This window comes from Ciconia boyciana, chromosome 19 (genome assembly GCF_034638445.1).
Source record: "Ciconia boyciana chromosome 19, ASM3463844v1, whole genome shotgun sequence".
NCBI lineage: Eukaryota > Metazoa > Chordata > Aves > Ciconiiformes > Ciconiidae > Ciconia > Ciconia boyciana.
In genome coordinates, this window is record NC_132952.1 from 211,044 (window position 1) to 226,650 (window position 15,607).

At 47.7% G+C, this 15,607-nt stretch overlaps 1 protein-coding gene across 2 annotated transcripts in view; it reads right to left on the reverse strand.

Moving 5' to 3' along the window:
* Positions 1-1,267: 1,267 nt before the first annotated feature.
* The window catches only part of EPHB2 (EPH receptor B2), a 130,113-nt gene continuing 115,773 nt past the window's right edge, over positions 1,268-15,607 (reverse strand). For both annotated transcript variants that reach the window (XM_072883989.1, XM_072883987.1), the window contains exons 10-16: positions 15,397-15,519; positions 14,732-14,979; positions 13,833-14,048; positions 10,763-10,912; positions 6,535-6,728; positions 5,695-5,850; positions 1,268-2,668 (exon numbers count right to left, since the gene is read on the reverse strand). In XM_072883989.1, the coding sequence (XP_072740090.1) occupies positions 2,560-2,668; positions 5,695-5,850; positions 6,535-6,728; positions 10,763-10,912; positions 13,833-14,048; positions 14,732-14,979; positions 15,397-15,519 (1,196 nt within the window). In that variant the 3' untranslated portion in view covers positions 1,268-2,559. The remainder of the gene's footprint in view (positions 2,669-5,694; positions 5,851-6,534; positions 6,729-10,762; positions 10,913-13,832; positions 14,049-14,731; positions 14,980-15,396; positions 15,520-15,607) is intronic.

Consider the following 15,607-nt stretch of genomic DNA (forward strand, 5'->3'; position numbering starts at 1 on the left):
TCCATCTGAAAGAGGTGTAGGGCAATGGCATTGCTGTCAGAGGGCATGCAACGTGGACATTGAGAACAGAAGACATCCCTGCACACACCTGCTACTGACGTTCACAAGATTACAGATGCACTTTTGGATGCAAGGGAAGTACTGTATACAAATGAAAATACAATCTTGCACTAGAAATTTCAGATGAATAGGGGCTGGAGGGAAAATTCCTCCAGTTAAGGCCCCTGCTGCTGAAGCTGTGCACCAAACATTGGGACAGTGCAAGAGCTAAGTAAAGAAGTAACTCTCACTTGTAGGGAATGGTCTGCTGCCACTCCCAAGTGCTTCATCATCAGATCTGCTCTGAAAACAGAAGATGCTAAGTATTTTATAAATGGCCTCATATTTTACAAGCAGTCTAGGGAGAAGATGTCTGGCCACAGAGGTCTAGACAGCTTGGGAGTTTCATCCACAGCAGACACACTTCCTCTTGGATTCAGCTCCTGGAAAATACAGCAAACTAGCTCCCAATGAACATGCCTTCAACATCCCATGCTGCTGAAAACAAGTGGAGGACCCTATGAATGACATGGCAATGGCAGACAAGGACTTGTAAACACAAGTTATGCTGGCCATGGCCAGGAGATGTGTGGAAATATGCCACACGTGGCCAAAGGTGGGTGGTGATAGGTATATTTAAAAAGATATCAGGTGGTGCTGAACACGGAGAACAAGCCTGATTCTCATTTGTATCCCTGCTGCGCTTGGTTGGTGGTATGTACACATACTGGTCAGTAACTGAAGTATTTATTTCAGTTATTTATAAATCCGCTGATTGACCATTCAGTTTCAACCACAGCATTTTGCCTCCGGAAACCCAGGCTACGAGATCAGAGTTTTTGCCTTTGCTGTCCCAGGCTCTCCTCGAGGCAACTGGCTGAGACTGAAGCTGCCTCAAAGCCCCCAGTGCATCATCTAATGAAGGGACTGGGTCCCCAGACGGCACAGAGCACATCTGCAGAGTTGGGTTACTGTAGTGAACCATCCACAACCTGACAGCTAACACAATTCAGACTCCGAGAAACCACGTGCCACGAGCTCCTCTTAGAGGACCGGGCTTACCCTGCCTTTCTGTGGTATGTGCACCAATCTGACACCTTTCTAAGCAGTCAGACATTTCCAAAGGGCTCTGACAGCCAGCTGTGGAGTCGTCATTCCCTCCCACAACCCATCCACCCTCCCCTGTCTTTCCCTCCCCGCTGCAACCCCTCCCCCCCAAACCCTCTGTGATGCTGCTCACCCCTGCACCAGCAACCCTGAATCAAGAAGGTGGTCATTTCATCTTGGTGAACAACTGGAAACCCAACAGTTAGAAACATCTGTCGGGCCATGACAAATTGCAAAACAACAAACAAGCAAACAGGAGGAAATGTGCATATAAAAAAATTTTTCTCCTGGCATATTGTCAATAAGCTGCAATTTTTCCTTCCACAGGGAAAGGATTTAAGTTCTTGAATGATATGATGCTTGGAGATGTCGTTTCTTTTTCATTAAAAAAAAACCCCAACCAACCAAAAATTTCCAACCCCAAACTCACAAACTGGTGTTAACAAAACAAGGTAAAAGGACAAATCTCCCAACAATGACAACCGAAAAATAAAGGTACACATCAGCATTTGTAATCAAAAACTACTACATACTGTACTTGGGAAGTCTTCTGGGAAAAGATCATTGGCATCTAGTGAGGACATCACTAAAAGTCTTGTGCATATGATATGTATGAGACAATGATGCCATCGGAGGGTGGATGGACGGACCCTTAGGAAACTGTCACTCACAAAACTGTTCCATGACAAGAGAAAATAAGAGATGTAAAAAGGATTGGTTTTCCCCATCCCCACCCCCCAAGCATTACAGATTCCTTCTCATTTGTTGGAAACAGCCTCTTCTAGTCTCAGTTTATTTGTTTTAAAAAAAAGTCTTTAGCTTTTGAAGAAGTCCATCAATTTCTGAGATGTACTTGGTTCCACAGCACCAAAGAGCTTCAGCTCTCTCTCCCCTTTGATTTGCTGACAGGGGCTTTTGGGAAGGACTGCTGGCTGCAGGACATACCCAGAGCCACTATCCCACGTGAGAAAGAGAAGTGCTTCTCATGACCTTTCTTTGCATTCATCTTCTTGAAAAAGTCTCATTGCTCCAGAGGTGTCTGGACCCAGCTGCAGCAGCCTTGTGCAAGAGGAAATAGACGAAGCTGCTCTTTTCTCTTCTTTTGGAGACTCCCATTGGTCTTGGAGCCCTTTTCAAGAATGCAATTGCTTTATTATTATTTAAAAATATTTCATAGTTTGGGGTTTTTTTTCAAAATAGTTGTCTTTTTTGTTCCCTTTTTCCATTGCTTAAATTCTAGAAGCTCTTGGTGACTTCTCATTATTGATGGCAGGGTGTTTCTTCTTGTTGCCATGATCCTCAGAGCAGCTGCCTGTCTCTGGTCCATGCAGAACACTCAAGAACTGGAGCTTGGACATATGGGGCAAAGGGGAGCAGGGCCTCAAGGAAGAGGAGTAGGAGGATACGTAGCTATCAAACCTCCACAGACTGAATTTGGTTCATCTGTGCTCTCATCACCTGGATACTGTTCAGAATTTTCTTCTGGTGTCCTGCTAAAGTGACCCCAACTCGCAGAATGTCCCTTTGAGAGGAAAAGAAACAAACACTGCATAAGTATCAGAAGACATTTTCTCACAGCAGAACCTGTCCATATATGAGCGTGTTGTGTAGGGAGGTGAAGTCTCCACAGATTTGTTCCATAAATGCAACAAATGTCTGCAAACCTGGTGAAACCTCTACTCTTTCTCTTTGACTCTTCCTGGCTTATCCTCCCAATCTTTGCATTTGCTACCTACCTGCAGCACCCCCAGAGTACTGGAAGCCTCAATAGAGAGTGTGAAACCAAATACCACAGACTCTGCTCACTGCTTGTAAGTTAATTTGCCTTAGGTTTTCTACCCCTGCATAATTTTGTTTCTTTCTTTGCATGTTTGGATTCTCTCTCTCATTTTGTGACACAGTAACCCATTTTTTCCATCCATAGAAACATATGAACAGGATGTCCTACACCCTCATCAGTGTGAGTCTCACTCCCCCTGTGCAGATGATGGCTGTTCTTGCTACTTTTGCTTTGATCAGATGAGGCCATGAAGTGATAAACTTTTGCTAGTTATCCTCTTTGCTAAATCACAGCAATCTAATTTTTGCATTGCTTCTATTTTGTATAGATATTAGGCATCTGGGAAAAATAAAGGTCATGCCAAGAGCATGAGTGTGACTCTGCATTGGTCCTATCTGTGATCACTCTAGCTGAGTTTGCTACTCATCTCCCTCTTGGTGGATAAATCTCAGTCATTAATTCTTCTGATCAGGGAACGGATGGCATTCATGAGATGTGACCCATACCTGACTCTAAGGATTTTCAGTTGCCTTTTGTCCTTCCTTGAGTGTTAGGAACAGACTTTTAAGAGGAAGTGTGGCAAAACCCTTGCCTGTTTAGAGTGGAAGTCAATGAGCAAAGACGGGTAAACAGGAGCCCCAAGGAAAGGTGGAAAAAAAAATCCTCTAGCACGAGTGGCACATGAGCCTGTATGTTTGCTTTAGAGCTTGCTTTAGACCTTGCCTCTTTGGTCAAACAAAAGGAGCATGAAGAAGGAAAGCTGGGTATGGGGCTATGCCACAGATTTACACATTCTAGCTGGTGGTAACTGGTTGGAGACCACCATTGGAGCATGCTTCAGCCATGACCTATGAGATCGGTGTGAAAGTGCACATCCAAGCCACAGCTTTGCTGCCACCCAGACTCCCGCTCAGCAAAGCAACTGGAAGCCTGCTAGCACACTACACAACTCCAGCACCTAGGACCATGTTCTTCACAGTGACTGTTTTTCTTACTGCAAGGGCTTTCCATTCCTTCCTCTGCCCCAGATGGATATGCTGAGCTAGGGAATTTTCCTCCTTGGACGAGTTTGGCACTTTGACTTTTGCTTTTGTTCTGATTGGGAACAAAGCCCAAAGTGTTCACTCATGTCTGTAAACCAGAATAAGACTGGCCCTGCACAGCCCTGTGCTTCCTCAGCTTTCTGTCCTGGGCATAGATCCTTTGGTGGCCCAGGTGTCCCAGCCTGCAGACAAACCAGTGAGAAACCTTTCAAGTAGGTCAGTGTTGAAAACACGTGGATTTGGTGAACTGAAGCAGTCTTCAGTAAACATTTACACTTTGCTAGCTATCCAAATTTGAAGATAACAGTGTCTCATGGCAATTCAGCTCCACTTACTTACATTATTATCTACTTCTGCAAAGACCAGCGAACATTAGAAGGTGGTTTCAAGTAATGTTGCATCATGATTTCCCAAGGAAAAAGGACTTGGAGTGTCCTTCTCTCTGTTATTATGTCCAGCCAAGCAGGTGAGAAATGTGGAAGGGAGGTTTGTCAAAACTGGTGGGGACATGAGCTGAGGATACTCTTGTGATTGTGATGAAGGTACTCAGAAAGGACTTGGAAGATATTGTGATGGACATGGTAAGGAACTGGGAGAAGTGGCATTCAAGGGACACCGAGCATGTCCATGAAAAAAACAGACTTAATTAGCTGGACTGCCTGCAGAACTGTTTGCTGTTACATATATTGCAAATAGCACAACCTAGGCAGGGCTGGGTTGTGATGTCCCAGTTTGACCAAAGTTCTTCTTCCCTATCCTTCATATTTTATGGACCCTCTTTCTGTTGTATGAACACAGTCTGTAGTGTGCCAAAATCATCCCCAGGGCCTTGGGGTTGTACCACGGATGTACTGAAACAGTCAGAATTGCCATGTGAATTTCCTGGCAGCAAATAAGAACAAAAAGCCAGAAAAGGTTAGTTGGGCTGTTTGCGTGAATGGATTCTGATTCATTGGTAGATTTAGAGTGTGGAATTAGGCACCACATCCAAAAACCTTCCTGGTTACCAGGCACAGAGACATCGTAGCACTTACAGATGGTTTTAATGCTTGGCGCTTTCTTAGGCAAGGTTTCTAAAGCTAACTGCAACCAACCACAGATCTTTCACCAGAGGCATCAAAGCCCCAGCTAGCCCCAAGGGATTTCAAAAACCGCCACAAATGGACTTCAGCTGCCTGCTTTCTCTGAAGAACTTGCTAAGGTTTTGCCACTGAGGGATTTTTTTAGTGGATGTAGGACAACTCAGAACAAACTTGAAACTATCTGGGCTTTCAGAGGCCTTTCTTAGGCAGAAATTTGTTTGCAGCTTCCTTGTCTCCATCAGCAATAAGCCATACATCCAAGAGGACTGCAGGGTCTAAAAGTGCTCTTGAGTGGCTGGAGAATTGCCTGATGCCGGCCTGAAATCTCCATTTGTTCCATGTTGGGGTTTTGGAGACCCTTGTGGGGATTTTCGTTTTCACAGTGTGGACATGCAGCGTGATAACGTGGAAATGAATTCTGCAGATATGGAGCAACAGACAGACACAGATCCTGGAGACAAGACAGAGCCTGCATAACAGAGTAGTTCTGCAGAAACCGAGTAGACTAAACATGGGTCCACAAAGCAACAAATTCTATAAAACTACATCATGTGAAAATAAAAACTAATTCAATAGCAACCAATTGCTGTTAAACTACTGAGACTTTTCCTTGTGCTTTGGGACTAGAAGCCTGGGCACTTACTCTACAGTCATCTGAGATACTACGTCAAAGGTGGTGAAGCCAGCACTGGCAAAGCTCTCCTTGTACTGGCTCATCTTGATGGCATCTAGCCATTCATCCACAGTGTTGAAGCTAGTATAATCCGGGATTGTGCGGTCAAGTAGGGGGAGGTTCATCCTGAAACACAGAAATGGGGAATGAGCAGAACAAACAGTGGCAAGCATGTGTATTTCTGCACTCTCCATCAGCTGGAGGGACCTGGACCAGCATCATTCACAGTGCCTGCACCACACCGTATTAAGAAGTACCACCCAGAAAGCACTCTGTTCAACTGAGGGAAGGATTGTATAGAGCATCAGAGAATTCTTTCTGGATCAGTTCGTACAGGAAAGGTAGGAGCCATCAAAGACAACGGGATGCAGCTCTAAAATCCTGGCTGCACAAGGGGAGAAAGTACATTCTCATAATGGGGCCAGTGCTTCCCACAAGTTGGTGTATCCCCACCCAGTCCAGGGAAACATCGTACTGCCTGATGAGGCTTTATTTGCCTCCACTGCCTGTGCAATTGGCCTACCAAAGCAACCACACCCATCCAGCAATCACGTGTACATGAAACCAAGACGCTCCTCTAACTGTGCAGAGTACACTGTCCAACTCAATGAGCTGTCTGTGTTCACCAGATCGAACCTGTCCAAGGAGAAGTACCAGAGTGACCTTGACATCTTTTACAAACAACACAGGCCAAGCTGCCTCTAAAACAGCTATAGATTGATGCAAGGATGGTGCCCACCGGGACACGAACGAAGGACAGCAGATCTGCAAACAGAAGCCAAAGGACAAGAGGAAGACAGGGATACATACCCAGAGGAAAGAGGTGCCATGGCTTTCAGGCTGTTAGGATTTCGGATCATTTTATCTAAGGTGTTGACAATTTGCCCAAATTTGGGTCTGTGGTTTCGATCCTTCTGCCAACAGTCAAGCATTAGCTGGTGCAGGGCATTTGGACAATCCATAGGTGGTGGCAGCCGATAGTCCTGCTCGATAGCATTTATCACCTGCGAGAGAAGAAAAATAGATCAATACAGTGGCAATAAAACCTATTTAATTCATAATGTTCCTTTTCTTGGATCCTGAGGGTGACTGGCATGGCCAACCATACTGCAGCTCTGCCTACACTTACTGCTGCCTATCATCTCAGCCACTGATTCATGTAGCAACACACTAGTCTCTAGCTCCTAGCCCTCTGCATGTCATGTCGTCCTGTGAGGCAATGCCAGCCTTGCTCAGCTGACATGCAGCCTTGCTCACTACTTGTGATGAGACATGCCCATCAGTCTCCTAATCTGGGGAAAGAGAGCATCCCCGCTACCTTGACAAGGATGTGTGAGCCCACAGCTCCAGGCATCCGAAAGGTGAGTCAGAGAGAAAGGTTCATGTTTTCAGACAGGTACACAGCACAACGTAAACAGCTCACTGGGAGGAGAACATCTCCATCCAGTGAAGGGTCTGCTCGTGAGTTACAGACAGGGGAAGCTGCCCCTGTGTTTTCCTTCCTCCAGTGGTGCTTTCTACTCCTGCCAACAACCCAGCCCTTCCAGGTGACAGGGTTGTGCCATGGGATTGGGCTGGATGTACTGAGCCATCAGTAAGAGCTGGATCTCCCCACAGTCTGCACATGCAAACTGAAGCACACAGTGGGGAGGCCCAAGACCTTGGTCAGCAGAGCCAAACACAGGAGAACTTTGCTACAGCATGCAGAGAAGGGTTGTAGCACACCTTCCCTAAGCCATGCTGCAGCTCTGTGGGCCAGCACAAGAAGGCTTTGGCTGCTGCCTGTTTGGTCTCTCCTTACTGCACCGCACGACCTGAGAAAATGCCTGTTCTTGCAACGTTCAGTGCAAATAGCACATGCACAAGGGCCAGAGGATCTTCTTCAAGGGGGGAACCCCATACCCCTGTCACTCTGCACCTGTAGCCCTCCGTCCTCTCCTGGGTAATCAAGGAGGATGGAGCTGCACAGCTTCTTCTAGGTGCATATGTTCCTCTGACAGAGGCATGTGACAGGCAAGCTTCTCCTACCTTCTTGGCCTTATGCATCCTATGGTCATACACCCAGCATGGGCAATGAAAGGCAAGCAGAAGGAGCCATGGACACTAGAAACAGGCTTGTGCATGACAACAAAAACCAGAAGTGAGGACAAAAAACAGAACCGAGGATACTGCAGTAACTGAAATCAGGGGCGGCATTTTGAAATTACCAACTCTCCACAGAGATGATAAAGGGGAGGGAGATTGACTGAGCCTCCTTCAGGGATCCAGAGGAAGTACCTCCATGTCTCTGGTTATTCTCACCATGTGATCAAGGCTGCCATGGCTTTGTCAAGCCATGTCTTGCATACTTCCAAGGACAGAAATCTGTCTGGTGGGCTACCCCAGGGCTGTACCACCCTCTGGGGAAGGACTAGCCATACCCATACAGCAGCATGATGAATACATTGTTGAGCAAGAAGGCTGCATAGAGAAAATCAAGGATACTGCAGTTGGGATTGGGAGAGCAGCGGGGAAGAGTTGGCAGAGAGGTGACGCTGGAGTTGCTGTGGCAGTAGAAGGCTGCTGCTCCAATGGAGGGTAGGTGGCAGATCCAATACAAGCAATCCAGGGTGTGAGGTGACGCATCTGGAAGGGTTTAAGATGGACTGTGGCTTCAGGGAGAGAATGGATTGGGAGGGTGCTCCAGACACTGATGTGTGTGGCCAAGGTGCTGGGCAGGCTGACCAGAGACAGATGAGGGCTTGCATGGCTGTTGCCAAAATGTGCCAGATGGAAGGAGTCCTCCCTCCGCTCTGCCCCTCCGGCTGGACATGAAGGTGCCCCACTGGGCCTGTGAAGGTCCAACCTGAGGCATCGCTGGTGTGCTTTGTGCAGCTCTTGGCTCCCATTCAGGGATTCTCCCAAGAGGTGCAAGCTGTCACCTCTCCCAGCTCTCTGGATGGCAGATCTATTCAAGACAGAAGGGAGGGGAGGGGAGGGAAGGGGAGGGGAAGCACAGGGGGAGCAGGGCTGGGGAGGGTCATCATGCAAGCATCAAGTGCTCGTCTCCGGCATGGACCAAACGGTTTCCCAACAAGCCTCCCGCCTTGCTGCCAGCAGACACAACCAATGAGGGGGCCCAGGCTGCGCTCTCCATCTCCTCTCCCCCCACAGCCTCTTCAAGCACTCACACCCCAGGGTCAGGAGGCTAATCTGCAGCAAATATCTGCCACACGCTCATTCACAGGGAGGACCAGCTGCAATTAAGTGGTGACAGCTTCTGGGGTGCAGTGTCCTGTGGCAAAAGAAGGGGAAGAAGAGGCTGGGGACAGGCACCATGCAGCAGGGTGTGCCAAGGAGACAGGCATGGGCTCTGCCATCCCCGACAGCTGAATCGGTGCTGCCGCAGCAAAGGGGTTGCAGCAGGAGAAACCAGTGAGGGAAGAGGCCCAGGGGAGGAAGACAAGGGAGAGGGACGGCAGAGGGCTATGCGTACAGAGGGATGCCAAGGCAGGGAGAAGGGCAGTGACACCTGACTGCAGGAAATGCTTGAAACTGCAGGCAATAATGAAGCCTTAACAGGAAGGGAATTGTCTTTCTGAGAAGTACATACCCCTAACTCCTTTTCCTTTGGCTCAAACAATTGATGCAAAGACTTTTCTGGTATGCCAGAGTCTGGGGCAAGGCCACGAACAGCCAAAGATGCTAAGATATCATGTATCTGCTCCAGGCGTTGGGGACTCACTTGAATAAATTCCCCATCAGGCACTAGGGAGAAAATTGTCCCACTGTGGAGAAATCTGATGTGGCATAGATGGAGTTATATTGATTTGAAAAAGGTCTGACTTGCCATCGGGGTGGGAGGAGTTGCAGGAATCAGGTGGGAGCTTGGCTCTCACTCTCTCCCTGTAAGGCAGGGTTTTTTCAGGAGCCCACAGGATGATGGAGGTGGAGGTGGCAGTCTGAAGGCTTCCAATGGACTGTCCAGAGGCAGCTCTGAAACAAGCTGGAAGCCAGGCAGATGCTGTAACATGCAGGTTTGCAAGACCCAGGCTTGCAGCAGAGGGGAAGGACAAGCCTTCTGCACACCAAGGGTCTACCCAGGACTTTGGTGTTAGATCTTGAGGGTTCACAAGGCAAAGACCGCATGAAGAAGGGCAGCTCTTCAGAGAGACAATGTTACAAGAGACCTGGGAGCCCCACACCAAAGAGGTCTTCTGTACACACACGTGCAGGTGAAGCACTCTGCATGGTACTCATTGCCACTGGATGGATGGGCTTTGACCACTCAGGTATCAGGTCAAGAGAAACAGGGAAAATGGCATTGCTATGATGAAGGTGTGGACTGCAGCCACAGGTCATCCTTGCATGGAGGCAAGGACTCACGGAAACTGCCTGGATCCCAGGGAGCAAGGAGTGCACATAACAGTTCCACCTGAATTAGAGAAGAGTCATAAAGTATTTAAAATTAAGCATGTTCTGAAATATCTTGTGGTTTTGGCTTCTAGCTGTGTACAAGTTGCTTGGCTTCTTACACATCACAGTCCAAGCTTGGCATGGGAGATTTAATGACCATCTAGTGGAAGATGTCCTTGACCATGGCAGGGGGGTTGGACTAGATGATCTTTAAAGGTCCCTTCCAACCCAAACCATTCTATGACTCTGTAACAGACTTTCACCAAATGCCTGTGGTCTCCTACAGATGAAGATCTGCCTGCTGCTCCAGGAGCTCTCGAGTCAGTGGCAGCATTTCGTTTTCCACCCACCTGCTCCCTCTTCTCCTGGGCACCTGTCTACCACCACTGAGGGTGCTCACATTAACCCAACACCTGCAGTGGGTGTTGTACAATCCCGAACTTCTGCCACAGCAGCACAATGGGACCAGAACAAAAGCCAAAGTTATCCCCATTACTTCTTCCAAAGGTGTTGACCTTGGACACATCTCCCATGACAGAGAAGGCTCCGGACATGCCACAGGCTGGGTCTAGCTGTAGCAATGCATTCGCCTTGCAATGCTCCCAATTTCAGTGTTTCTGCTCCTTGTTTCTTAACAACTCACATCTTGATTGGTCATATCCCAGTAAGGCCTCTCGCCGTACGACATCACCTCCCACATGACTATTCCGTAGCTCCACACATCACTGGCTGATGTGAATTTTCGGTACTGAATTGCCTCAGGTGCTGTCCACCGTATTGGGATCTTCCCACCCTGCAGGAAAAAAACAGAGAGGATGGTAACAGAAAGAGCAAGAGTAACTGAAAAAGATGAGTATCCAAAATATTTGCCTCCAATATGCTGGTAAAATCCTAGAAGGAAGGGACCACAGGACTATCACTAACACTAGCTCAGGGTGGCTGTGCCTTATCTAGCCAAATCTGGGAAACCTTCAAGGATGATGATTCCCCCCATTTGTCTGGTGACCTGTCCCAGGGCTGCACCACCCTCTTGGGGAAGAAGCTTTTCCTGTTATTCACCATGAAGCTCCCAAGCCATGGTTTTGTCTATTGTCCCTTATTATATTATCTGGTACCACTGCAAAGAGTTTGGCTCTGTCTTCTTTGTAACTGCCCTTCAAGTACTGCAGGTCACTTGTACATGTCCCCTCAGCCTCCTCTTCATCATATTAAACAAGCCCAGCTCCTTCCACCTGCCTACTGCTATAGCAATCTTCAGCATGACAAAATGCCCATTGTGCTAGTAGGGTCTTTTGTAGAAAAATGAATGGCTTAGAATGTAGAAAAATCCAAACTGATCCCCTTTGAATCTCCCTCCATCTTTTTGCTGTCACCTAGCTATTTCCAGAGCAGAATAAAAGGAATTAGAACACCATCTTCTTCAGCTTTCTACATCTGTAGACTCTTTCAAGTCAGTGATATATCATCCTCTTGAGCTGAAGTCCTCGTGTGTCAGTCTGTTTGTTGATATATACATGATCCAGCAGTTTTTGATCCTGCCCATTTCTGGAGACAGAGGTGGAGTGAACATCTTCTTTAGAATGGCATGCTTGATCACTGGTGGGAAATGGGTGGGCACTGGGGTCTTCCGTGATCCTGCTGGGCAACAGCAGCTCTGGAGAAATCAGAAGGACTCTCCACTCCCACAGAGGAGTTATGCACAGAAGTGCACAAGAGTGGTGTACACAGCATGGGGCCACAGGGATTGTAGTGCTCTGCTTAAGCTCTTGCAGCCTCCTCATTTTCCACCAGGGTCTTTGGACTTGAGCCATTCACAACTCAAAGGACCTTCTGAAGGGAAAATATTCCCCTGTGCTGGAAAATAAGGAAAATTGTCTGCGTTTTGTGGCTGTGAGAAGATTAAGGAACATTGTATTTTGTCACTGAATAACTACCGTGTCTTATGAAGGGTCTCCTAGGACTTAATAGGACTCAGACCCTACACATGCTAGAATAATGAAAAAAACATAATGTTTCTTAACCTTCTCACAGCCACAAACCTCAGACAAAATATTTTGTTTTCCACAAGAGGGAGAGACCAAGCATTGCATACCAAACATGATGTCCTCTACATCAGGCATACTCTTAAGAGAGCTCTTGACAAGCAGTGGATTTAAAAATTGGCTTAAAAAGAAGTCCTAACGCAGAAATGAGAGACTGCATATATTTGGAGGATGTTCATGGGAACTTAATTCAGTGAGCCCTCCCACCTCTCTGGTGATCACCCTCTTGGAGAAGGAGATTTTCCTAAGGTCCAGCATGAACCTCCCAAGCCATAGCTTGTGGCTGTTGCCCATCTATGGACACAAGGTCTCTAGGCTAATTATAATAAAAAACACTCATGCATCTTGGGATGTTTGAGGATGGTGCATTTTGAAGAGGAAGATACTATTACTTCCAGTAGTCTATCCTTATAGATAATGTATGTCCTGCTACAGTGCCCACAGTTCAAGAAGAATAAATTAGAGACGACAGAGAGAAAAGCTACAGGCACAATAATAGGAATAGAAAACAGCAGTAAACACCAGAAGCTCCCATGTATTTAGCTTAACAAGGGGAAAGGTAATTGGATGTAAGGATCATGTTGTGAAAAATAAATGTTGCTAGTGTTTCTAAAAGCCATAGGATGACCGTATAAGATTGGCTGATATTTGAAGCTACACAAGTTCAGATGAGAATAAAAGCGCACATTTTTAGGTGTTTGTTAGGTATTCAACTACTGTTACAATTCACTAAGAGTACACTAGACATCTCATCAATGGCAGCTTCAAAAGATCTGGGAGACATTATTTCCTACAGATCATGCCCCAGCTCTATCAACACTTATTTCCATGAAGTCCTGTCGTAGGCATTGTATGTAGGCATTGATCCTGTAGCATCATTGTAGAGCGATGCTGTATGCCTTTGCAGACAATGGTATTTATGAGAACTCCTGGCTGCAATCTTACCAACCAACAACAAAGTCGCCAAATTATCCTTTGGTCCCTGTGCACATTCTGTAACCTGAGACAGGCTACGAGTCCTTGGTGGCACTTGTGTCACTGGCACCGGGGCGTTCCTGGGAAGCTGTTGTGTGATTATGAAGCCATTTCTGGGAATGTTTCTCTGTCTAATTCAGAAAGACTCTCTGGAAGATCAGTACCTAGTACTGCAGGGCTTCACCCAGCACGCATCCACACTTCAGTCTGTCATACCTGGGGCTGAGCCCGTGACATGACATGAAAAAGGATCATGGCAGACAGCAGGGCAGCACGACTGGACAGTCATGGTAAAAAAAACCCCAGACTTGCTGCTCTGACAATAGATCTGTCAAGGCAGCATCTCAGAGGACCCCCCAGCTGGTTCATGCTGGACAGATATAATGCATCATCTCAACTAAAGGCTTTATCATCAGGGACATGTATATGTTTGCAGACACGTTTGGAAGAGGCTTAGTTATCCACAGGAATTACAATAGGGCCCATCAACAGCCACTGGACAACTGGACAGGACCTTGCAAAAGAAAATACTCCTTGGTTCATTTCATTGGTCTTTCCCATCTGGCACCTTATTTCCATTGTTGGCACCCTGAAAAAGTGCTCCCCAGGTCAAGGGGGGGATCTCCCTCTTTCCCTCTCTCTCCCTGACTCCTTCTTTCACCACCCACCCATCCCTCTCTGCAAGAGCAGCTTTACCAGTGCACTGGTGTAGGTGGGATCAGAGGTGTCATCCTCCAGAAAACGGGAGAGGCCAAAGTCAGACACCTTGCAGACCAGGTTGCTGTTCACTAGGATGTTGCGGGCAGCCAGGTCCCTGTGCACGTAGTTCATATCAGCCAGGTACTTCATGCCTGCTGCGATGCCCCGCAGCATGCCCACCAGCTGGATCACAGTGAACTGACCGTCGTTTTGCTTAGGGGAAGAGAGGGAAAGAGTCCACATGAGAGGAGCAAATTCACAGTCCGGCAAACAGCCCGTAGCCTCTGTCTACACTGCATGTCAAGACACAGCTGTGCCACGAGTACGCAAGTTCTCTCTCAAAACAAGAGGGTGGAGAGTGGAGAGCTCACAGGGGCTGGAAGTCACCCTCACACACCCTATGGGCATCACTACCAATGGCTGTTCTCATCCAAAGGTCTGCCACACCTTGCACAGGAGGGTTCAGAAGGGGCAATCTACTCCTATTAAGCAGGTTACCTCCCTTCAACACAGTGAATTATCCATTTCAAACTCAGACCTATAAATATTTAGACAGAGCAGCTGGAGGTGAAGTCCTGCTGTGTTAAAGCGACGTCAGACTGTCCCTCCATGTTCACAGAAGCAGTTTGTAAATGCATCTGTGGCCATGCGTACAGGTAGGCACAGCCTTTCGCTAGTATGGACACACACACACATAACAGATGACAGCCTTGGTGCCACTTACACCTCAGTTCCTGAGACACAGACCTCTGGACTATGCAGCAGCTGCCCCAGTGGCAGGGGATGCTGGGCAGTGAAGGGCACTGTTATACTGGCACAGGGGAGGGAACCTTCTCCTCCAGTCCTCCTCTGGCCCAACACAATCTCTGGGGCTGCATGCTCCTGGCATCTCATACCCGCAAGAAGGAGTCCAGTGAGCCATTCTCCATGAACTCAGTAATGATCATGACTGGTGAACTCTTGGTCACCACCCCCTCCAGGTGGATGACGTTGGGGTGGTCGAACTGCCCCATGATGCTCGCTTCACTCAAGAAGTCCCGTCTCTGCTTCTCCGTGTAACCAGACTTCAGGGTCTTGATAGCCACAAAGATCTCTCTTTTGCCAGGAAGCTTGAGATGCCCACTGCACACCTCACCAAACTCCCCTGTGAACAGAGGGAAACAGGTAGGGCTTGTCAGCCTCCCAGATCTCTGCCTTTCTCCCCAAGGGACCCTGCTCCCACAGGCTCCAGCTGTGCCTGCCCTGCATGCCCCTGAGCCAACCACCTGCTCTGTGCTTCCTCCCTCACTCCACACCAAAGACCTCCCTTCAGGTGGACTCATCATTGGTGAGGAGCACTAGACACTATATGGACATGGGAACTCCTTGTCTCCAGTACTGGATGGACTTGCTCCTCCAGCACTGGACCACCTTGCTCCTGCTAGTCCAGGCTGGGGCTAAGTGTAAGACCTTACTGACACTAGTCTTCCCAGTACATGTAAGGCTAAATCCTCACCAAAGCCTGAGACCACAAAGGAGACTGTGCTGCTGAGGGCCAGCCAGACATTCACAGTTCACCTACCTGCCCCGATCACCTGCTCGATTTTGACACAAGAGATATCAATTTCTTTTGCAAATTCCCTGACAGCCTCATTGGGATCTTCGTAGGTGAAAGGATCGATATAAATCTTCATCCCTGGAGTCACTGCATAAAGGTGAGGGAGAGAGTCAGACAGACAGATGCAAATGGAACGACTGATGGCTGGCATCAAGGAAAAGAGAAACCTATTTGT